At 52.1% G+C, this 23,408-nt stretch overlaps 1 protein-coding gene and 1 pseudogene across 1 annotated transcript in view; both read left to right on the top strand.

The window, feature by feature from the left end:
* STX8 (syntaxin 8) overlaps window positions 1-23,408 on the top strand; it is a 96,435-nt gene that overhangs the window by 49,697 nt on the left and 23,330 nt on the right. Inside the window, exon 5 of the mRNA XM_057383299.1 lies at window positions 8,886-8,987. Coding sequence (XP_057239282.1) covers window positions 8,886-8,987 — 102 coding nt within the window. The remainder of the gene's footprint in view (window positions 1-8,885; window positions 8,988-23,408) is intronic.
* On the top strand, window positions 12,099-16,988 carry LOC130583746 (microfibrillar-associated protein 1-like; annotated as a pseudogene).

Below are 23,408 nucleotides of genomic sequence, written 5' to 3' on the forward strand. Positions count from 1 at the left end.
CCATTGAAGAATTCCAGGGTTCCAGAGACATGGAAATAGAGAAGTTGAAATCCTGAGGCRTCAGTGAAACAAGCAGTGGTCCTGGACGTGTCCTGGGGCAGGTGGTGATGTTTCTGTGGCAGAACAGACAGGTTCCTCATGCCCTGGCGCTGTTACCCTGAGGATGGTGAGGGCTGGCTGTGGGGAAGGGCTGGATGGTGCTCGGGATCTGAGCTGGGGCTGCTCCTTCCTTCCCGCAGGGCACAGAGCTCTGGAGCTGCTCCTTCGTCCCTGTCTGGGCCTATGGCACTGCTGAAGAGCTCGGGGAAGCAGGAGCAGGTCCTGCAGGAGCTGTTGTTCCTCTGCAGGGGTTCCTGAGGCAGGAGCTGGCRTGGCTGGAGCCCCTGTGGGGTGGGAGCAGCGGGACCTGGTGCTCTGAGAGCACCGAGTGCTTCAGGATGAGCCCCGAGCACGGGGGCTGGAGCTGGCACCAGTTGTGGGGGGGCCAAGCTGGATCTTCCTGCTGGCTATCCTGGAATCAGCCCCAGCTCCTGCCCTGCTGYCCCTCCTGAAACCCCAGAGCTCCTCCGGCAGCAGGCCAGGGACAGGGAAGGGTCACAAATGTCCTTGTGCCACCTGGACCCCATGGAGCTGCCTGGGGAGCTCTGGGGTGAGATCCCCTCTRGACATCCCCTCCCTGCAGCTCTGGCACTGCTGTGCTCACCTTTGTAATAAAAATATTCATGAAGGAATGGTAAAAAGGGACCTCCAGGTCACACCCTGACACGTTTCCAGCAGGAGCCCGAAGAGAACTGCTGAACTCAACTGTCCCCAAGGTCCCTGCTAATTAAAAGAGCTGAGAGTGAGACAGCTGGAACGTGGGGGAACAAGCTGGTTTGAGCCCTTGGAGAAGTTTGTATTTGTGGAGGTTTTAATGCTTAAAGGAAGTTCTGCCAAATAAGACATTAAATGTCCTGGGTTGAATTTGGGATGGTGGAGGGAAGAATTTTGGTCTTTCCTCGAGAGGCAGAGCTCATCACTGCAGGGAGTGTTGGTGTCCTGCAGCCCCAGCCCRGAGCACTGAGCATSGCTRGCCTTTGGGCTGGGTCTGCAGGAGGAGCCCAGGAGTGCACTGSGGTGTTGCCTTTGGCACAGGGAGCTGCATCCCTCCGAGGGGCTGCAAAAACCAGCCCTGGCTGCAGCCAGGGAGGGAAATCAGGTTCCCGGCTTTGTATTTTTCATGTTTTCTCTCTTTTTGYTCTGCCCTRACACTACRGCTGGCTCATGGYRCWGAGGCTCTGCAGKTTTCTGCTGGGCTTACATGAGCTGCAGTYCTGATTTYGTWCCCTGGCACTTGGAACAATGCTCTRCTTTCTTATTAACATGCAATTATGGGCTCTGGACATCCAGAGGCTGGCATTCCCTGTATGATTCATGGCTTTGGTATCCAGCTCTTCTCCTGAGGCACCTGAAGGAGGGAGGGAGAGCCTGTTTGGCTTCTCCACTAAATTCCAGCCTTATTGTAACTGGTTTCGTGTTGGGGTTTGGGCTCTCTCTGTGTTTTCTTAGGGCTGGCTGGAGCTGTCCCTGACTCAGTGGCATGCTCCATGGAGGTTACTCATCGATAAATGCTRTTGAGTGATCCTGAAATTCCAATCCACTGAAAATCCAAACAATCCTGAGGAAATGTCTGGTCATCAGCAGCGCTCTGCTAAACTGATCAAACCCCAGATTTGTTTSTCTTTTCCAGTGCTGGATTTCCCATGGACACTTTAGCTTGGCTCTTTGGTTTCTCACTCCACAGACAGAATGACTGCAAGTCAAAGTTGGAGTTGCCAAAAACAAATGTTTTTACGCATTTTAAAGAAAACAAAAAATAATCAATTTGTGTAAAGTCACGTGTGCAAACAGTACTCTAAAACCTGTTCCACTTCGTGGGAAGAGATGGTCGTCCTTCCCAGGGACTCCAGGAGCTAAGGAGAGGGCTTTAAAAAATAGTAAAATCCCTTGCCCTCAGAAAAGTGGTGCAGCTTTGTAGGACATGGGGAGAGACAGGACACAGGATGGAAAGGACCAGGTAATTTTCCTGCTTTAGAATGAGGAAAAGTGGGAAAACCCGAAAACCCTGCATGGTTTCCTGCAAAATGAAACATTAAACTCCTCATGTGCTCTGGCTCTGCCTCTGCCTGGCTTTCCCTCCATAAGGAGCTGCTCCTTTCTCCAGAATGAGGGGCTTTGTCTCTCATGGGGGAGCTCCTTGACAGGAGAAACACCAYRGAGGGCCTGTGGCTCTGAGAGGGAYGGGATCATCTCYGTGTCCCYGTGCTGCCCCTCACRYKGGCACTTGTCCTCTCTGAGGTGACACTTGTTTGGCTGGAATGTGCAGATTMATCCCTGCATCATAACTCTGTGTCATTTCTGGTTTTGGGCTCTGCAGAGGGYGGTGCAATGTTAATTTGTGTTGAGATCTCACACCCTCCTGAGCACTGGCAGGGCACCTGGCACCRGGGCTGCAAAGGGAGGAAAGACCAAAGGAGCTGCAAAAGGGGCTCCTGCTCTCTGCAAAAGTTTGGGCTCCTCATTTTGCTGGCAAAAGAGAATTTCATTTGCAAGCTGAGAGCTRGTTCTTGGTTTCAGGCTGGCCAGGGAGGAGCTCCAGCACCAAGGGCACCCTCAGGGAGGTGGAATCCGTGGAGCACTCCAGGATGGGCTGGTTTTGTCATCTGCCCAATGGCTTTCCAGGGAAACTGCTCCCTTGGAAAACCTCTGGCCAGCTGTAGAGAGGATTGATGGCTGAGTTGGCACAGGAGCTGCTGGAGATAGCCGGTCCCAGAGCCATGGGATGGGCTGTTGGGACCATCAGCAGAGAGTTGGGAATGTGGGAAGGCAGCTGGGAGTGCTGCTGGAGGAGCTGGGCTGTGCTGTGGGCCCTGAGCTCGTGGACTTTGGGGGGAAGCAGAGAAGGAAGGCAGAGGGATCCATTCGGGCAGCACAGGCTCCTGGCTGGGCTCAGCCCTCCCTTCCTGCAGGGATGAGTTACAGCTCCAGCCTGGGGGCTTCTGTCCCAAGGGAGGCACTGAAATTATCCATGCCGTGSCCGCAGAGAAGCCGATCCAGCTTTTTACAGGTTTCAGGGATTTCAGGAATTCAAACAGAGCGTTTCTGATTTTCATGGCAGCGGCAAAGTCTCTGAAGAAAAAAGGAAATGAGGAATGAGCTTTTTTTCCTGAGAAATTCCTGGGATCCCATACGATTTCTTCTGGTCAATCTTTTATCATCTGTCTTCCCTCGGTGTCCTTTGCATAAATCTTTGTTTTTCTTCCTCTCAGCAGATGTGGTTTTAGGGATGTGTCTAAATCCACCCTCACCACTGCTGCCAGGTGCCTGTTCCCCTGCAATTCCAGGGAAGGATTTCACACCCTGGGAGTGGCTTTTGGCACAAACACACAATGGATTTCACACCCTTTTTTTGGCTTTTGGCACAAACACACAATGGATAGACCCCAGAAATCAGGAACAGCACGATGTGATACCAGTGTGGTTTCTAATGCAACTGTTTAATTCAGAGATGTTAAACATCATCTTTCTTAGCCTTTCACAGAATCCCAGAATGGTTTGGGCTGGAAGGGACCTTAAAGCCCCTCCAGTGCCACCCCTGCCATGGCAGGGACACCTCCCACTGTCCCAGGTCACTCCCAGCCCCAATGTCCAGCCTGGCCTTGGGCACTGCCAGGGATCCAGGGGCAGCCACAGCTGCTCTGGGCACCCTGTGCCAGGGCCTGCCCACCCTCCCAGGGAACAATTCCTGCCCAATATCCCATCCATCCCTGCCCTCTGGCACTGGGAACCATTCCCTGGGTCCTGTCCCTCCATCCCTTGTCCCCAGTCCCTCTCCAGCTCTCCTGSAGCCCCTTCAGGCCCTGCAGGGGCTCTGAGVTCTCCCTGGACCTTTCTCTTCTCCAGGTGAGCACCCCCAGCTCTCCCAGCCTTTAATGCATCCTTTGGGAGTGTGAAGCCAAGCGCAGTGGAACAGCCTGGAATGTGCTCAGATCCAGGGCTCAGAGCAGCTGCTCCAACTTCCCTTTCCCTTTGAAAAGGAACACTGAACAGTTCTGTGCTCACATCTCTGAGCAGCCATACCTTGGTCTGGGTCAGTCTTGTATTTCTGAGTCTTTGAAATCTGACTGCAGGCACTGGCAGTGCTTCAGCTTGCTAGGACCCAGGAAGAAGTCAATGTTTMGGGATTTTTAAGCTCTTGGTATTCATCTGTGGCTTAAAAGCTGTAATTTCCTGCTTGTGACAGCTGATGCAGCGACAAGTTCAGATCTGGTCAAGAGATCTTTGTATTTGTCTTTATGGGCAAAAATATGTTTAATGCAAATTATTAAACAAACCCAAAATTTATTTGATGTTTGATTTGGGGAAAAAAAAGAAAAAAAGGAGGAGGTTTGCCTCCCTCTCCTCCCTTTGCTCAGGGTTCTGCAGTAAACACCTCTCCCCTTCCTGGGAGGCAGAGTTCTCTTGGAATGGGAGATAACTGCACTTCCAGCCTCTCCCACCTCTTCCTCAGGGATGCTGCTTCTGACCTGGTCCCACACTCAGCCTGCTCTGCACTGTCCAAAACATGCTGTTTGAGATCCAAAACTGCTGCTCTGTGATTCTGAACCGGAAAGAAAAGTCAAATATTTCAGAATATATCAACCTGCATTTTTCCTGTCATCTGCTGGCTTTGCAGTGTTTTCTGTGTAAATCCCACRTGTGGAATCCATCCCCAGGGGCTGCCCCTGCCCTCCTCATGGCAGCAGGAGCCAGAGCAACGCTGTGTCCCCACAGTGGAGACTTCCATGGCTTCTGTCCTGGTTTCAGGTGTCTGTGCTGCCCTCAGATCCCCCCGTTGCTTTGCWGTCTGACCTGACCTGAAGGAGTCCTGTCCCTGCTGAGGGCTCATCCCGGTTTTACAGCTGGACCAGCAGGAAAAGCACTCTGGTGAGGGTGAGAGACAAGGTGGTGCTTCCCTGCCATGGCCTGGCGGGAGGGAGCTGAGGAGACCTGGCAGCACCTCTGCCTTCCTGAGGGGACCCATGGGGAGTGTGGGGCTGCCTCAGCTCCTGCTCAGCTCCAGAGCCTCCTGCCTGGCTGGTGGCCACGTGTGCAGGGATGGGGACAGCTCTGACACTGGTGTTCCAGTGCTGCTGGAGCAGCTYCTGGCCGAGCTCACCCCCAGCTCTGACCTTCAAACTTCTCCCCCTTCAGCCATGCTCGAGTGGCTCCGAGTGTATCACTAGGCTTGGGCATCGAGTTTTTGTCTTCTGCTTCCCTGGAAGGAGCCCTTGGCTCGGCCTGTGCTCCTGGATGGGTTGTGGTTTGCAGTGCTGTGTTACAGGAATGTCCTTTGGAAGGTCACCAGCAGCCAGCCCGCCTTCCCCGTCTGCTCCTTCCCAGCAGGGCACCTGCATCCTCACTCCTGTCAGGTCTCTCTCTGCCTCTCTTCAGCCTGTTCCTTGCACAGGCAGCTACAGGGGATAGAAGGTGGAATTGGAGGGCAGAGGGGGCTGCAGGTGGGGCAGGGAAAGTGTGAGAGCTATAGGCAGTGTAGGTGCTCTCAGGTCTCCCTTGGCAGTGGGAGCTTTGTCAGTGCCTGTCTTGGGAATCCATTCCTGATTTTCAGCTCTGTCTCCACCAGTGTGGGTTCCCCTCGGGTTTCCTTTGTTTTGGAGCAGGGAGAAATATTTTCATTTACAGGGAGGTTGAGAACAGCTCTGTACTCGAGTGTCACCACAACTGGGGGTGGTGGGTGCGGATGATGGGTGGATGGATGGACAGGGATGGGGGAGGGATGGATGGATGGATGGATGGGTGGGTGGATGGGTGGGTGGATGTTTCTCTGCTGGGTGTTGCTGGTTCGAAGGGCACCCTGGGCTGGGGAACCTGCTGGGCTGGATTTCTGGTTCAGCTGAGGGTGGCGTAAGAACTTCCCTGTGCTTCCTCCCCAGACCCTGCTGAGCCCTCCAGGTCCTGCCATGAGCACTCGAGAATTCTCCAGGTCTCAGCTGTGACATCAAAGGGCTGGGTGCTTGTTGAGCTTTGGGCAGTGTTGGGTGAAGTGCTGTGCTCCCTTGGAACCTGATCCTATTGAGAACCATATGTGGAGAAATGCTCCTTCCAGGGTGTCCAGTGCAGGCTTCTGGTTCAGAAATGTCTCCTGGCATGGGGATGGGAAATGAGAGGCTCTAGACAGAATCCCAACTGCAGTGCCTTGGGCTTTGAAACAATGACAGAAAATTTCCCTGCTTGCATKTGTTCTCATTTAGCTCCAGCTTGTTCACCAGGATGTTTTTCAAGGAGGGTCTGGTCAGTGTTGGCAGAGGAAGGTCTCCAATTTCCCAAGCATGCTTATCACTTTGTCCTTGACAAGGATGGGAACTTGCAGCACTTTTTCTCCTGGAGAGGCAAACACAAGCAGTCCTGCCCTTGCAGGCAGCATTGTCCTGCTCTTCCTGTGTGCTGAATCACGCAGGACAGATAAAGTTTCCCCAAAATATTGATGTCAGACCTGGGAAAGTTGGGTGGGAGGGTGAGGGGATTGAATATCTGAGCTGCAAACAGAACAAACCTTATAGCTCAAAAGAAATGCCTCCCACCCCTTAGGAAAATGTGTTTGGGTTGAGGATGGACAATATTGAGCATAAAAATATTGATGAAGAATCATTTTRAATATTACAAACAGCTTTAGAAATAGGGAGGGTTTGTGTCTAGAGTAGAACTGGACTGGTGGGGTGGATGGGTGAAACACGGGAAGTGGTGAATGTTTGCCCTCTGCCCCTTTGTGTGGGTACCGGGGTGGGTTGAGCTGCAGGACATGAATCAGGAGCTCATGGTTTAGGAAAGCTGTATGTTTTCAAAGTACAGGGTTTTTTAGATGCTGCTATCACTTTACATAGGGATGCACTGGTGATGACAGAGTGTTTGTGGAGCAGACTGAAACATGCCCTGCGAGGGTGATGCTTCGATGTCTCAGCTCTCTGGGAGAGTAAAACCTCCGTGCTCCATGTGCCTTGGACATTTCCTTTGTGCCTGCAGAACTCTGATCATTTTATGTGGGTTTTGTTATCTGTGTGTACAATCAGGCTGGGTTTATCTGTATTTGATACACTGCTCATTCCTTGATAAGGCTGAAAGCATAAACACCCTCCAGAATGAACATCTGGGATCAGAGGGAACAGCTGGAGCTGTGTCAGGGGAGGGTCAGGTTGGATTTCAGGGAAAGGTTCTTCTGTCCCCAGAGGRTGCTGGCACTGCCCAGGCTCCCCAGGGAATGGTCCCGGCCCYGAGGCTGCTCCAGGAACGTTTGGGCAGCGCTGCCAGGGATGGACAGGGGGGGATTGTTGGGGGGTCTGGGCAGGGCTGGGGTGACACTGGGTGATCCTGGGGGTCCCTTCCAGCTCAGGACAGTCTGTGATTGGCTAGGAGGGTGAATGTGCAGAAAACCACATTCAGTTCCCATTCAGTTCCTGGTGTCAAAGGGGTGACAGAGCTCAAGTCACACCCTGGCACTCCCCTTGGCAGGACAAGGGGTCCTTGTGGTGTCACAGGAAGTACAAGGAATGCCCTCTTCAATATCAGCCCCCTTTTTTCTGGTAGAAACATTTGGGAAGTCTCTTGTTTGAAGGAATTCAGTCCAAACAATAAAGGCTTAATAAGAAGGGTCCTGTGCTACTGACAGCACTTGTGTTCTGTAAGTGACCCTCAGCCCGTGTCCATACAGGGTTCTGATCCATAAATACAGCAGGATATCAGTTTATCTTGAAAACTGGGTGCTGTGTGCTCTGACTTGTGCCGTTGTTGCTTTCTATCAAACCCAGGGTTTCAGCAGGGCAGAGCTGCAGTGCCAGGACCTGCTGGGGCACAGAGGAGCCAAGAGTATGGTCATTGTCCCCAAGGGTGGCTGACAGGCGGGCAGGACTGCCCGAGCCAGGGATCCCCAGTGGGGACAGTGCTGGCAGTGGAAGCAGAGCCAGGGGCTGTGCAGGGCTTGGCTGCTCCTCTCCTGATCCGTGGTGCACAAAGGAAGCCTCTGCTACCTGCTGAGCCCAGGGCAGCCACACGTGGAGTGTTCAGAAGCATTGGCTGTGTGTTCCAGGGAAATCAGAGCATGACAAGCAGTGAGAGGGAAATTCAGAGCCTGAATGTGGCTTTGACTTTTCAGCCAKCCCATCCACTGTTCTCAGTGCAAGCCTTGTGCGAGCTCTGGTTTCCATGACAGAATTAAAGCCATCAATTATAGGAGCTTGAGGCTGGGTTGGCTTGAAGCTTTCCTTTCTCCTCTATTTTTTCTCTTGAAATTCGATGTAGGGGAACTTTGCCCAYTTTTCCTTTCCTAGAGGCCCTTCTGGGCTGCCAGGAGAGCTGCCATCCGCACAGCTCCAGGAGGGAACTGAGGCAGGACTCTGTGATCTTGGTGGTGGCTCGGTCAGGACTGCACTGAGTGCTCCCAGAAGCCTATATGAAGATGATGCTGCTGTATGTGGTTTAATGATGATGTCATGGTCAAGTGTTGAGATGCTCCATACCAGGAGCTGAAATTCCAGATTTCCTGTTGCATGTGCACTCATTCCCTCCTTCTGGCTCAGGCTAGGAATTCCCCTCAGCTTTGTGGCTGCCATTATCCTGTACTCCCTGACCTCTTAGGCTGATGCTGCTGTTCCAGGCTGTATTTTCTCCTCCATTCTTGCAGTGGACCATTTCACTGAATCTTGTGTGGCATTTCCCAGGATTGGGACCTTTTGGTGCATGGCTGCTCTGTGCCACTGGAGGCCAGGAGATGCAGCTGGTTGCCATTCTGGGGGGGCAGGGGTGCTRTGGGTGCTGTGGGACTCAGTTTTAACCCTCTGTTCCTCTTTCCCCAGAAATCATCGACGACCTCACGAATCTGGTGGAGAACACGGACGACCGACTGCGCACCCAGACCCGGCACGTGAAGATGGTGGACAAGAAATCAACGTCCTGTGGTAGGAAATGGCTCCAGCACCGCTCATTTCATCCCAGGCCATTCTGAACTAACGATGTGCAGTTATTAACTGTTGCTAATTGCTGTGCAATGCGCTCCCCCTGAGGACAGCTCCTTTTAAAGGCAGAAATCCCAGCACTCCACTCATCTCCAGCAGCGTGGACTCGCTGTGCTGAAGTGTTGSTGCAGTTAATTTCCTTGAGCCATTTGACTCCAGCATTGCACAAGATCCTGTTTGTATAAAATTGTGTGAAATTAGAGCGGTGCATGTTAATTAGCTTTACAAAAACTTGCTACCAGCTCTCACAAAGCAGGCCCAGCAGGGAGCAAGGCCGCAGGGGCTTTCCTGGGGGTGTCCTGCAGGAATGAGCTCTTAACCCAGCAGCATTGAGAGCCTGCCAGGCATCAAATCCTTCCTGCTGACTCTGGAAGTGATGTGCAAGCTGCTAAAGCTGAACTGGCCCCCTCTCCACGGAGCCAAAGAGAGCTCATATTCACAGGCAGGTTTGGATGAGAAGCTGGGGATTGATAGCAGTGACCAGGGGAGAATGCTGTGGGTGATGGCAGAAAATGTCTTTTTGTGGGGAGGGTGATGAACTGAGCGGTGAAGTCCCCAGGGAGGAGGTGGCAGTTTGGTTCCAGAAGTGGCATGGCTGTTCTGGTGTCCATGGCTCCTTTGTATYGAGCTAGAATGCTCAGAATGCTCCAGAGAAATTTGACTTACAATCAGAAATTGCTGAAATTTTGTTAATGTAGTCTAGGGAAGAGGAAGTCAAAGGCTGTTGTGGTCACATAGCTGTTTGTGACTGGGGAGAGATTTTATTCTGTGGGGTAAYGCTCTGGCCGCAGAAGCCCCCGAGCTTAGACAGGCAATGAGGCATCTTTCCAGCACTGACAATTCCAGGGATTTATTTGGTTCTCCATCAGTGATAACTTTTTGAAAGCTTGGTTGATGTAGGCTGATGAAAACCTGTGGCTTCTCCTGGAGGTGAAAGTTGACTTGTCAGAGTCATTTGTCTCATACCAACAGCAGATGGAATGAAAGGCGTGACTGCGGAGTTCATGACTGACTCTTTCATTTTGGATCTTGAATGTTGATGCAAGATGGATTTAATTTAAAACCGAGAGCACTTGAGCGATGCTGAGCATCCCTGTGTGCCTTTGGAGTCCCCCTTTAATTCCTGTGGCTTTGTTTTCTGCATGAGTCCAGGACAGCATGGGGGGCGGGCAGGGTGTCGGTCCTGCGGCATCCAGGAGGGATTTCTCCCCCGTGTTTTGGTTCCTCGTGGAAGTGCAGCCCCAGCCGTGTTGCTGGGTGATGAGGCTGTCTCTTTAACCCAGGAAGCCCATGCTGACTGGCTGGGGGGTTTCAGAGGAGGAGGGTGGGAGAAGCGAAGGCTGGGAGGGTGCTGGGCTGGATTCCTTGGGGTGACCTCTCTCACCCTTTGCACATTGGAAACGTTTGGMTTTGGTGAGCAGCGCTGCCCCAGAGCTGTTCCCTCTGCTCCCATAGGTCCCCCTGTGTTTGCACATTARTTTGGGGATGAGTAAACACCTCATTTTCTCAGAGGGCTTCCCCCTGCCCTGGCCTGAGCTCCAGGGCAATAATGCTGGGGGCACAGGCTTCAATGGTGTCCTTCCCATCTCTTTCCCACCCTGGCACTGGAATGAACTGGTGTGTTGSGATGAGAAATACCCTCCCTGTTTGTACAATCATCCCTTGAATGAGGCCAAGCAGCAGGAAAACTGGCACCTGTGAGTGGGCTGTGTCAGAGTGCTTTTTTGTATTTAAATTGATAAAATCTTCAATAACTCTCTGGTTTTGGTGCATTACTGTGGATTTAATCAAGGGTGAAATGCTCAGCCTTGCCCCTTGCCCACCCCTTCCTTACTGGGACCCAGGTTCCATTCTGTTCCAGCATGTGGCTGTTAATGTTTTTTTCCCTTTTTGAAATGATAATTTCTTTTTTATTTTCCTGATGAGTGCCTGTGCTGGAGCCACGGGCTGTGGATACAAGYGAAGCATGCTGGCTGGAATAATGGAATAATCTCTGTTTTACAAGCAGGAATGTAATGCATTAATGGGTGTGTCTTTGTTASCAGCCAGTATAATCATAAAATCAAAGTATTGCAGATGAAATCCAACTTTAATCAATATTTCAACATCTCCCTCGCATGCAAACCTCATTTCCAGCTGTGAGGGCTATTCCCAGTGCCTGCTGTGGTTTGGGCTGTGCCCTGGGCATTACCTGCCTGCCACAGGAGCAGCCTCTGCCTCTCTGCCCATCCTCAGCCTGGCACAAACCCCCAGGTTGTCCTGGGTGGRTTGGCTCATTCACAGCTTATTTTCAGTGCCATTTTTCTCGTTGGCCCGAGAGCTGCTGACAGCRCCAGCCCTCGCCGTGCCCAGGCAGGCCATCCTGTCCCCCTTGGTGGCCTAAGGCAGCCCCACACTGGTGGCACTGGGAACTCCCAGGGATTGCAGCAGAAGAATAACCACGGGATAGACTCCAGCCTGCTGCATTTATGAAATTATTGTTGAAAATCATCAGTCACCCGCAAGCAATGTTTGCACRCTGCCTGGCATTGTTTCTGTCCTTCCCAGCGAGTGCTGGCCATTAGGAGGGGTGCTGAGGCATATAAGTTTCTTAGACCTCAGCCATTTGCATTGAGCTTTCACCAGAATGGTCACACAAATCATCAGTGCAKCGCTGGGCTGCTGCATCAGCTGGGCTCCAGGAATGGCTGCGTGCACAATCCCCACTTATCTGTCTCACCACTGGCACTCTTGGGTTGGTTTGTCCTCTCTGCCCAGTCTGGGCACCTTTAGGGTGCCTTCTCCTCCAGAGGAGGAACTTGTGAGAGATTCCAAGTTAGGGCTGCAATTTAATAGGAAAATTAAAATAMAGGCAGTAGTACAGGAACACAAAGTCAGAACGTGATCTGCCACCCTGCTGGTCAGGGTGGTGGGAGCAGCCTGGTTAGATGTGGCTGCAGGCCCGTTGGGGTGAGGGGTGTGGTCCCGTGGAAGTGGAGATCCTGTAGGAAATTCTGGAGGCCCAGTGATGGCTCCTGAGCTCTTCTCTGGGAATCTAGTGGAAGTGCTCCCGTGATGTTCCAAGCCTCACTTTATATCCAGGTGGGAATGTCCAGTTCCTCCTCTCTGGGTGGGGTATCTCCCAATGGGATGATGGAATTCCAGGGTCATTCCTGGTGTCCAGTTCCTCCTCTCTGGGTGGGGCATCTCCCAATGGGATGATGGAATTCCATGGGTCATTCCCAGAGCCCTGGATGTCCCAAGAGCAGAGATGGCTCCCCAGAATGGCTGCTGCTTTCCAGGGGGTGTTATCAGGGCTGAGTCACAGAAGGTAAAGAGCGCTGCYGCACCCATCATAACAGCTCATGGAGATGGTGATAGGACACCTACTTTGGGGTACATTGTTGACTGTAACCCAAGACATGTTGTCACCCAGCCCTGAGTGCCACATCCAGGCATCCCTTGAGATGGGAACCAGAGCAGTGAACTCCCCTTGCTCCCAGCCTGGCTGGCAACTTTTGCTTGGTGCTTTTGGGTAACTTTGCCCCCATCCTGGAGTTTTTTGTAGGTTTTTTTGTTTGGTTATTTTCCCTACAGATGCATGTAGGCAGCTCTCTGGAAAGGATAGTTCAGCCAGGCTTTGGCTTTGGTAAGAACTTCCTGAAGTGTTGGTGTCTGGAGTAGCCAAGTAGATTTTAGCAGCTCAGGTCACAGCTGGAAGCCCTGTGGGCAGATGTGACCCATGCAGAAGTGGCTCCATCCAAGTTGTGCCATGTGTGGGGTCAGGAATATTCTTCAGGTCCTGCTGACCCTGAGCTGGGGAGGGGACCTGGGCATTGCTGGTTTTACTCCTGGTCATATCCCAGTCACTCTGGTGGTTCTTCTGTAGGCATGGAGAAAAACGGCTTTTGTTTCCTGGGGAAGCGACACAGAAAATCCTGACTTTGTCACAGTGAAAACAAGAAAAAAAAAAGAAGCAGCTTTTATTTGTGAAAGATGATTCTGTATCCATGCCCTTCCAAGCAGCCTGAGGGCARCAGGCCATGTCCTCCCTGTGTGCATCCCTCTGCCCTTTAAATGAGGAGAATAAGGAACAACCTCAGGAAATCCTGTTGTGGGGCAGGAGCTGTGTCCTGGAGAGCAGCACCCGGCTGCACAGAGGGGCCTGAGCAGCTTTTCCCTGTCCCTGCTTTYCTCCTGTTCCACAAGATGGCAATGCAATCCAATCACCTCCTTCAGCCCCAGGTGATGCTCTCAGGTCCCCTTTGCCTTCCCTCCCAGGGAGGGTTGGGGATGCCAAAAGCGGGGTGTAAACTACATCAAATTAATCTGTACCAGGTGGRCAGCTTTTTAATCTTACCAAAACACCTGAATTAAAAACAGAACGTTGCCAAACCCATTAACTGGAGTTTTTGGAAGGTTTGGTTTGCTTTAAAACAGGCTAGCTTGGATTATATGAGGTTTCCTCTAGAAAATAATGATTCATGCAGGCTGGGGCCTTTTCCTGCCAGGTTCTGTGATCTCTCTGTTCTAAGTTTTGCTTATTTTTGCCATGGATTTAACTTGTTTTATAAATTATGATGACAGTTGCTCAGGTTTGTTCCTCTGACGTGTCCTGTTGTGTTTAGATGAGCAAGTCCTCATCCCTTTGTTTTTTCTCTCAGTGGAGAGGAGGAGCTGGTTCARTTGCCATGAAATCAGCCTTTCCTGCAATCTGACTCTTGGAGAAGTTACACTGATATTCCTCCCCAGTGCTGCCCTGACAACTGCACTGGCTCTGAGTCACCTGTCCAGCCTTTGATGCGATAAGCTTTCTTGGCCTGGCAACTTGGACATTTTCCTGAGTTTTATTTTGTTCGGTTTTTTTATTATAATTTTTCCTTTTTTTTGTTTTGTTCTGGGTTTGGTTTTTTCAGTGGATTTTTGTTCCATCTGCTACCTGGAAGAAGGACAGTGCAGTGGGGGAGGGCATTGCYTGAGAGACAAATGGGACAATTAGGACACCAAAGATGTTGCTGGGTGTCACAGAATTCCATTGCAATGGCCCTGACTGGGGGTGGGTGATAGTAGAGAATAAAGGTGAGGGGGTGACCCTGGAGTTTGGCTGGGGTTTGTTCTGTCCTGTTAAGGGTTCAGGGCAGGAAGGAGCTGTGTTTTGCCTGTTCCTGGGTTAGGAAGGAGCTGTGTTTTGCCTATTCTGAGTTCGGAAGGAGCGGTGCTTTGCCTGTTCCTGGGTTAGGAAGGAGCAGCATTTTGCCTGTTCTGAGGTTGGAAGGAGCTGTGTTTTGCCTGTTCTGGGGTCGGGAGGAGCTGTGCTTTGCCCATTCCTGGGTTCAGGACAGGAAGRAGCTGTGTTTTGCCTGTTCTGGGGTCATGAGAAGCTGTGTTTTGCCTGTTCTGGGGTGGGGAGTAGCTGTGTTTTGCCCATTCCTGGGTTCAGGGCAGGAAGGAGCTGTGTTTTGCCTATTCCCTGCTGCCCAGCCACTCAGAGCTCAGAACCAGCGCATGTGGTGCCCAAACACTGGGACTGGCTCCTGCCGGCCCCTCTGCCAKGGCTGCTCCTGTGTCACACTCCGAGAGCCCACCTTCTGTGCTTCTCCTGCTCTGCAAGTCTGCTGCATTCCTGTGTKGTGGTGCCTGAATGCAGCGAGAGGGGTGAGCTGTCCGTGGAGAGGGTGAAGGTGAAGCACTGTGTGCTGGCCAGGTGGAGCCAGAGGAGGAGGAGTTCCAATCCATCAGGAAGGTGAAGGAGCAGGAGGTTGAGCCTGAGGAACGTGAGGAGAAACTGGCCAAGGACCCCTGGCTCCAGCGCCTTCAGAAGCGCTTCGCCRAGGGCGTGGAGGAACAGCTGGGGAGGCACCACAAATCGTGGAACCTGCAGGGCTTGGAGAAAGCGACCCAGAAGCAGAGAGGGGAGAAGCTTGGAGCYTGGAATGGGAGCACAGCGGTGAACAGGAAGAGACTGATGATGAGGAGGTTGAAGATCAGARTGGGATGATGCATCAGCGGGCACCAGAGAGGAAAACTGAGGAGATGGAGGTGATGGAGTTGGAAGATGAGGATCGGCCTGAGTCTGAGGAGTACTTGGACAGCAAAGATGAAATAGAGCCATGTCTCAAACCAGTCTTTATCCATGAGAAAGACCGGGTCATGGTTCAGGAGAGAGAGGCAGAAGCCCTGAAGCAGGAGCAGGAGACAAAGAGGATGGCAGAGGAGAGGCACAAGCACATGCTGGAGATCATAGAAGAGGGTGTACAGAAGGAGGTGGAGGGAAKCAGGCACTCCCTGGCAGTGCTAGAGGCACTTGGGGCAGAGGATGGGAATGATGAGGAGGAGAACAGGGCGTGGACAGTCCCGGAGCTGAAATGCATCCAATGAGAGCATGAGGAACGAGGAGCCCTAGAGAAGGAGAGGGCAGAAATGGAGCAGAACCTGCCAGAAAGAACGCTGGGCTGAGCTGTGGGCCAGTGGCAGAGCCATCACCAACAGGGCAGCAAAGGGCAAATGCAAATCCCTGCAGAGGCACTGCCAGCACGGAGCCCTCTCCCTGCTCCTGCCGATGAGGAGGGAGAGCTGTGCAAGAGGGGCTCAAGCACTCTGACCCTTGAGGAGCACTTCAGCTTCCTTCCTCTTTAAACAGTTACACGTTGAGAAGTTTGTTCTGAGTTATTTCCCCTACAGGAAGAGTTGAAAGGAAACTTTAGCAGAAGGGTGATGAGTCTGTTGGTTAAATGTGGTTCATTTCTGGTGTCTTGCTAATTAACTAATAACACCAAGATTTGATCCCTGTATGGGCCATTTGCTGAAGAGATGGACTGGATGATCCTTGTGAGTCTCTTCCAACGCAGAATATTCTGGGATTCTCTGTCTTCACTGGTCACTGGTGTCCATTCATACAATCCCAGACTGGTTTGGGTTGGGACACCTGAGCAGGAATACCTTTCACTGTCCCAAGTTGCTCCAAGTCCCATCCAACCTGGCCTTGAACACKTGCAGGGATCCAGGGGCAGCCACAGCTGCTCTGGGCACCCTGTGCCAGGGCCTGCCCACCCTCAGGATATAAAAAATGCTTCTATCTAATGTGAATCTAAATGTGCTGACACCTCGTCCTCCAGGAGCAGAGCAGCCCAGGGAGGAGGACACGGGGCAGTTCAGGGCTTTTCCGTCTCCACATTCCCTTCTCCAGCAGTGTTTGGAGCACCAGCAGTCCAGGAGATCTTGCTGCAGGATTTCTCTTCCCGCTGCTCCACTGCCATTGCCCTCCCTTGTGCTGTGGTTCCCATTTGGGCTCTCTGGAGCGTTCCCTGCCCCTCTCAGAGCTTGTTTCCCTCCCCATGGGAGCACAGGGGGCTGTGCCTGGGGAGCCAAATTCTGCCTGGTTTTGGGAGGATCCAGTGGGTGTAGCCCTGCCCTTCCTCCCTCCTTGCCYCTCTGACCCCTGTACCTGGGCCAGTTGAGGCTGGCAGGAGCTGGGGCTGGAGGCCACAGAGATAAGGGGTCAGTGCAGGCTCACCTGGGCATCCATCCTCATCAGAGACACCCAGTTAGGAGCCCGCTGTGGGAGCAGGCAGGGGAGCCCATGTCTCATTAGACACCAGAGAAGCCTCCAAACAGATTATGGACGTGGTGGGAAATGGGGCTTCTTAATTAATTCTTAACATTAATTATGTTAACAGAACAACCTTTAAATGAGCTGGTCCAGTGATTTCAGCACATTGTTAATCTCAGCGTTCTGGTTCATTTGTTGCCATCTTTCTTTCCCATGATATGAAACACTTTTCCTTGGCTTTGTTACCTGGCGACTCCTAAGGAGGAGGTGAAGAGCCCACAGGTGACTGATGGGGAGAGGGAATATCCCAAAGGGTGTTCCCAGCTCATCAGGGGCACTGGGACCAGGTCAGTCATGGGACTGGGATGAGGCCTTTGCGTACTTTGATCCCTAAATCCGGCTCCCTAAACCAGAGGCTGGACAGAATTCAGAGAATCCAAAGCAGTTCTGTTCATTGCAGGGCCTTCAGGGCCATTCAGGGCAGTCCCAGCCCAGCCAGGGGCTGCACCCACAATGGACAATGGCTCACGGCTTTTTCACCCTTTCTCACTTTTGTCCATTTGCACATCGGGGCTGAATCCTCCAATTGCAGCTGCAGCCAATGCAGTCAAAAACTCCAACTTGGCTCCCCCAATTCTCTCTTGTTTCCATCTCTTGGGGCCTGGCACAGGGAGGTGTCCTTGASTTYGGGGCTGCAGAGGAATTGTTTTGTGTAAAAATGGGAGAGCAGGAGCTCAGCACTGTCTGTGGAGTCTGGAGTTACCCACTGAAGAATTCCAGGGTTACAGAGACATGGAAATAGAGAAGCTGAAATTCTAAGGCATCAGCTCCAACCAGCTCACAGCTTTGTTCTCCTCCTTTTCCTCCTCTTCCTCCTCACACTCGCTGTATTCACAACTCAAATACTTGCCTTAAAATTGCTCATTCTGAGGTGTTGGAATGGATTCAGCTGATGAAAGAGGGTGTACCTAAGCAGCTATAAACAGTTTATTTTGTAAAAAATGGTGGTTTGGGCTTGCTTTATGCTTCCCCTTGCAGGTGGGAAGTGCAGCATGTCCTGGTGCTGTCAGCTCTGTGTGTGTCAAGCAGGAAAGGACAGGAAGAGCCTTCTGGGTCAGAGGATCCCTTCAAGATCAATTCTGAGAACAAGCTTGTTTCTTCCCCCCCATTACTCCTATTGGAAGGCTGAAATGGTCATAAACTTATTTCCAGCCTGGCCTTGTCAGGGGTACTTCATGTTGCCCACATGCAGCCCTTGTTCTGCTTTCCTGAATAGTTCTTTCCTCTTTTTCAGTTCCTTCCCTCAAATGTGTGTGTCCAAGAGATCACTCAGAGTGCCCTCCCAGCTTTTGTTTTTCAGGGCTGAACAAGTGTCTTTACATTTTAATCTCCTCAGTTAATCTGGTTTCTGCCAAGTCATTTTTTACACTCCTTCCTACTTAAACTTTTTGGATTTTTAACCACAGGAATGAAGAGCAGCATCCCCAGAGCCTTTCACAGTGGCTTGTCCAGCAGCCCCAGSACTCCTCTGGCTGTTGGAAATACTGCAATTCCAGCATGTCAGTGGCTCAGTCATTTTGTTTTTGAGCTGTTTGCTTGGGCCTTTCTCACTCATGAACATTTTCCACTCAAGTACATTTTCTTTCCAACTCACAGCAAAAGCTGTTGTTTATCCCCAGTGCATGGCTTCCTCTCCCATCCCATGGAATTTCAGCCTTCCTCCATTCATCTTCACAGTTATCCATTTTTYCCCTCCTTTCTGTCCCAGCTTTCCTGTGTGCTGCTGTTGCTTTCCAACTTTGTGTCAGCAGCAGATTTCATTAGCACACTTACTTCTTGTGCCAAGGTCATTAATAAAAACATTTAATAAGATCAGCCTGCTGACCATTCCTGGAGGAGCTCTGCCGGTGACCTCCATCCATTCTGATCCTTCTTTCAACGCCACTTCCCCTTTCACCAGTTTCCTGTCCTTCCAGTTCTGCTAATCCCCAGTTTTTCATTTCAGGATTTCCCATGTGGTGCTGTATCACTGTGCTGAAGTCTGTGTGGGTAGGATCTCTCTCACTTCCTTTGTCTAGAAAATTCATTTTCTGACCAGCTGACCTGGTTAGCTCTGTGAGATCTGATTTCCCCTCCGTGCAGTCCCAGTGTTTTCCACCCTCTGCCATTTTATTTCATGTTCTAATGAGTCTTGGTTTGCTCTGGAGCCTCCATCCCTCTCAGGTTGGTCATACACACCTGGGGTTGCTCACAGTTCTTTCTTCCTTAACATTTTGTGGGTGGCAGTTGTATGGGTGCTACAGTTCCCCCCTGGTTCTGGAGGGATCCCTAATTGTGGGATACATGTCCTGGATAAGGCTGAGTTTGAAGGGAAGAACMTGGGTGCATCAGTCCTGCCTTCATTTAATGGGATTTCATCCTGTGAAATTTCCACTGAAACCCTGCACAACCACCAGAGCCTTTTCTGTGCTTCCACCCAGCCCTGGTTCAGTGGATTCAACCAGTGATCCTTTGGAATCCGAGAGTCACCAGGGTCCCTTGGAAAAGGCCCCTGAGATCACCATATCCAATTGCCACCCCAGCACCACCACTGTGGTCACCACTGACCCATGTGCCCAAGTGCCACATCCTTGTGGTTTTGGACTTCCAGGGATGGGGACACCAAACCTTCCTGGGCAGCCCCTTCCAGTGCCTGACTGCCCTTCCTGTGAAGGAAAATTCCCAATATCCACCCTGSCCCTGCCCTGGCCCAGCCTGAGGCCGTTCCCTCTCCTCCTGTCCCTGTTCCCTGGAGCAGAGCCCGACCCCCCGGCTGTCCCCTCCTGTCAGGGAGTTGTGCAGAGCCACAAGGTCCCCCTGGAGCCTCCTTTGCTCCAGGCTGAGCCCCTTTCCAGCTCCCTCAGCCTCTCCTGGAGCTCCAGACCCTTCCCCAGCTCTGTTCCCTTCCCTGGACATGCTCCAGCCCTTCCAGGCTCCAGGAGGGGCCCAGAGCTGGACACAGGGCTGGAGGTGCCCCAGCAGTGCCAGCTCAGGGGACGGGCACTGCCCCGGGGCTGTGATGACCACAGGGACAGCCCAGGTGCCCTTGGCCCCTTGCCCACCTGGGCATCCATGGGCTCATGTCCAGTTGCTGTCACCAGCACCCCAGGGCCTTTTTCTCCAGGCACTTTCCAGCCACTCTGTCCCCAGCCCCTTCCCCTGTGCCTTTCTCTGTCTGTGGTGACCCAGGAGCATCTCCCTGGTGCTGGTGGCTGACAGGGACAGGAGCAGAATGGTCACCTCAGTCCGCCCAGCAAGAGGGCTACAAGCACAGGGTGGAGGGCAGCCTCAAACATGTCAGATGAGGTGGGGAACCTTGGGGTGCCCTGCCAGGGGCTGCTCCCAAGGGCACGTGGAGGTTGCAGAACCATCCTGGGTTCAKCAGCTGAGGCCTGATTTAGGGACAACCAAAGAGTGGCATTTGTGGGACTGGGCTATGGGATGGAAACCAGGCAGAGGGTGAAGGCTGGAGCTGTGAAAGGCCCTTCCTCCCCATCAGGAGATGAGTGAGGGGTGAGGGGGAGCAAAAGGCAAGAGACATTGTCTTAATTACATTTGCATATGCAGCTGTTCAAACAGACTGAACTTCGTCAGTGCCTGTTCATACCTACCAGGAGATTTAGAGCAGCTGTTGTCAACCCACGTGGTGGGATCCTCCAAATCTGGTGGTAAAAGCAGTCCCTGGGCACCCTCCCCATCCAAGCTGTCCATCACTGCAAGAGCCAAGCAATTAATTGTATTTCAATATTGAAAAAAATGGGATTGTGTGAAATATCCAAGGGCGACTGCTTACAGCCCGGTTTCCAAGGATACATATTGCAGAATTAAATCATTAATTTATATTTCTGAAAATGGTGATGAAATGTGTTAATTTGTGCATTACCAAAGAGGCTCAAACTAGCCTCCTTCTGCCTTTTCTTTCCTAATATGCTCAGTGACAAAATAATTGCTCACCCCGATCCAGAGCTGGAATACAACGGTGCTCAGGCTCAGGGATTTCGTGCCATGTTAAAACCTAAATGAGAGGGGAAATTATCTGGGTTCAATGTTTGTAGAGATTSCTGCAGACTGAAATTCCACCCTAATCTTTGGCTCCCCAGTGTCGAGGCAGCCTCTCTTGGTGGCTTTTTTAGGTTTCCCCAAATCCCCCCCGAGCTGGGGCTGTGCTGAGCACGCAATGCTGGGCAGGGCGAGGGTCCCACATCTGGAATTCTGCTTCCCCAGCCCCAGGCACTGCAGGGACACAACAATGCACGGAGGATGTGGGCAGTGGAGAAATGACTCTGTGAGGGACCAGTGGTTGCGCTGTCTGTGCAGAGCTTTCGGGGATGCATGGGGGATGCTGGTCCCGCTGGAATCCGGGGCTATAAATCAACAGCGGCTGGGATCTCAAACAGTTCWTGTTTGGCCAAAATGYGGTGGGMTTGCTGCCATGGTGCCAAAGGGYTGGGAAGGAAGGCTGTCCTCARGCACATGGGARGAGCAGTCAGGAAGYCCTGCCCTTGTGGGGGGTTTGTCAYGTCTGGGGGTACGGGGGGCGTTTCTGGTGTTGCTTTAGAAAATGCATTGATTTAATGTGAAAATCAAGGTGTTTGTGCAACATTCACCTGGTGGCACTCAGAGACACGAGTCCTGCTTCCAGCAGAGTGGTAAGGATGCCATGGGGCACGTCTGGGATTGGTGGATTCATTTAGGGAAGGGATGAGGCAGCCATGGGCACCACCAGCTCTGTTTAGTGAAACCTTCATTTTCCAGGCCATGCATTCTGAATCCGTCTGGTTATCCCATTGATCTGTGAGCTGCACTGGGGAATGTTGGGAATCTTGCCTCTAATTGGCAGTGGCCTTTGGAGGGAGGTGCTGCAGGCTTGCACCTCACCCTTTGGCCTGGTAATTAATGGTGTTTATGCTTGTGTCCCCTGGGCTGAGGGAAGCAGGGAATGGTGCTGGGTCCCATCTCTCCTTCCCATCCCTCCTCTACAAACATCTTCCCCTCGATGCTTTCTTTTGTCAGAAGCCTGAAAAAGCACACTTCTTTGAAACTTCTCTCTGCTCCACAAAGGGACAGTTTTATAGGACACAGTGCCTGCTGGGATTTTTATTGGCCTATAGTTTTCTCAGCAAATGGTTTTGAGCACAAGTTGGCTCGGCTGGAATGACCTTCTCTTGTTCATTAACTGTCTGTTGAAAAATATGTGTGTGGTAGTCGGTGGAGAGCCTTGATTGGGGGTGTTTTAGGTGGTGCAGGGAGGTCTGGGCCTTTCCTTCCCTCCTCATTGTCAAGCAGCAGAGGCTGCTCAGGGCCTGGTTTATTTACCTAATAAACTGCCTCTTTATCGTCTAGGAAATGCTCACATTTTTCAGCCAAGAAATCCTAGTAACAGGCAAACAGGGTCTAGCAGTCAGGTCTGGGGAAACAACAAACTGAAGGTCAGCTAATATTGCTGTTCTTCTCCTTCCTGGTGGCCATGACAGCAGGGGAGGTTTGTTTGAAGATCCCAGATTCGGAGTCATTGCTGGCATTGTTGGGCCCTGAGCGCGGGGGGCTGTGCCAACACTTGGGATATTGATGTATTCCACAGATCAGTGGAGGAGGAATTCCTCCGCACTCCTTTCTTCTGGAAAAAAAGGAAAAAAATCCCCTTCTCCCCCTTCCCCCCTCTCCCCACACTGTGTTTGCTGTGGCTTTGTGTGCGGGGTGTTGCTGGGCATCCCTAATGAGCCGGGAGGAATGGCGGATGGGGCCGGACCGGGCATGGTGTGGCCGTGGGGCTGGACACGGCGCCAGGTGTGCCAGCTCCACACAGGCACAGCTCCTGCCAGGGACTACCCAGGGAGGAGGAGGAAGGAAAAGGCTCCTTTGGGACATGCAGAGCTCCCTGATCTGTTCCTCCCAGGAGACAATCCTGCCCCATCCCCCCATGCTCCCTCCGTGTTCATCCCGCTCCCGGTTCCAACCCACCCCAGCAGTGAAGCCATTCCCGGTGCCTCACTGCCACTGAAACTGCGGGGAAAACACAAACTCTCCAACAACATTTTAATGTTAGAAAGTCAAGGCATTACTCTGTTTTCTGGGCAGGATGTTGCTCTGGCCAGGATGTGCTTTTACCAGTCTGTTGAGATGTGAAGCTTCTCAGGCCTCACCTGGTGGARCAACACCTTGGAAAGAAACTTCAGCACCCTTCTCCCGGGGCAAAAGTGATCAAAATCTTTGACCAAAGTTATATAAAAAAATTTTAAGTTGATACATTTTCCAACATCAGTGCCAGGGAATGRTTGTGATCTGTTGTGGGGAGCATGGGGCAGCTCAGCCCTGGCGATGGAAGAGGTGTTGGGGAGCGGGGTTGGGTGGGACGGATGTGCCCGGACTTCGGTGGGGTTCAGTGCAATGAAAGCTGGGTTCATGAAGGAAAATTATCCAGCAATAACACCAGGGATCAGGGAAAGGCATCCGAGCYGGGCTTTTATATATTCCCATTCCATAGCAGGAATTGTACTTAGATATTTTTTAATATATTCTTTGATCCCTYATGGAAATGTTAATGAGACAAAAACTCCTGAAGAGCTCTCCAGACAGCGCCGTGCTTTGGAGAGGGGTGGGCTGAAGCACAGCCCCTCCGAGGGCTCCTGACACACAGCAGCCCCTTTGTTCCCCCCTCTCTGTCCCAGAGACGCGTCTGGAGCCCGAGGGAGGTGAGGGGAGACTGGAGGGGCCGGGGAAAGGCCAGGCATTGCCATTCACGGGCGGGAAATCCCGGAGCCGCCATTGGGGCCGGCCCGGCAGGCAGGGCCAGGGTG

The sequence above is a fragment of the Malurus melanocephalus genome, unplaced genomic scaffold (genome assembly GCF_030028575.1).
Source record: "Malurus melanocephalus ecotype Western Australia unplaced genomic scaffold, MMel_1.1 scaffold_622, whole genome shotgun sequence".
In the NCBI taxonomy this organism is placed as follows: Eukaryota; Metazoa; Chordata; class Aves; order Passeriformes; family Maluridae; genus Malurus; species Malurus melanocephalus.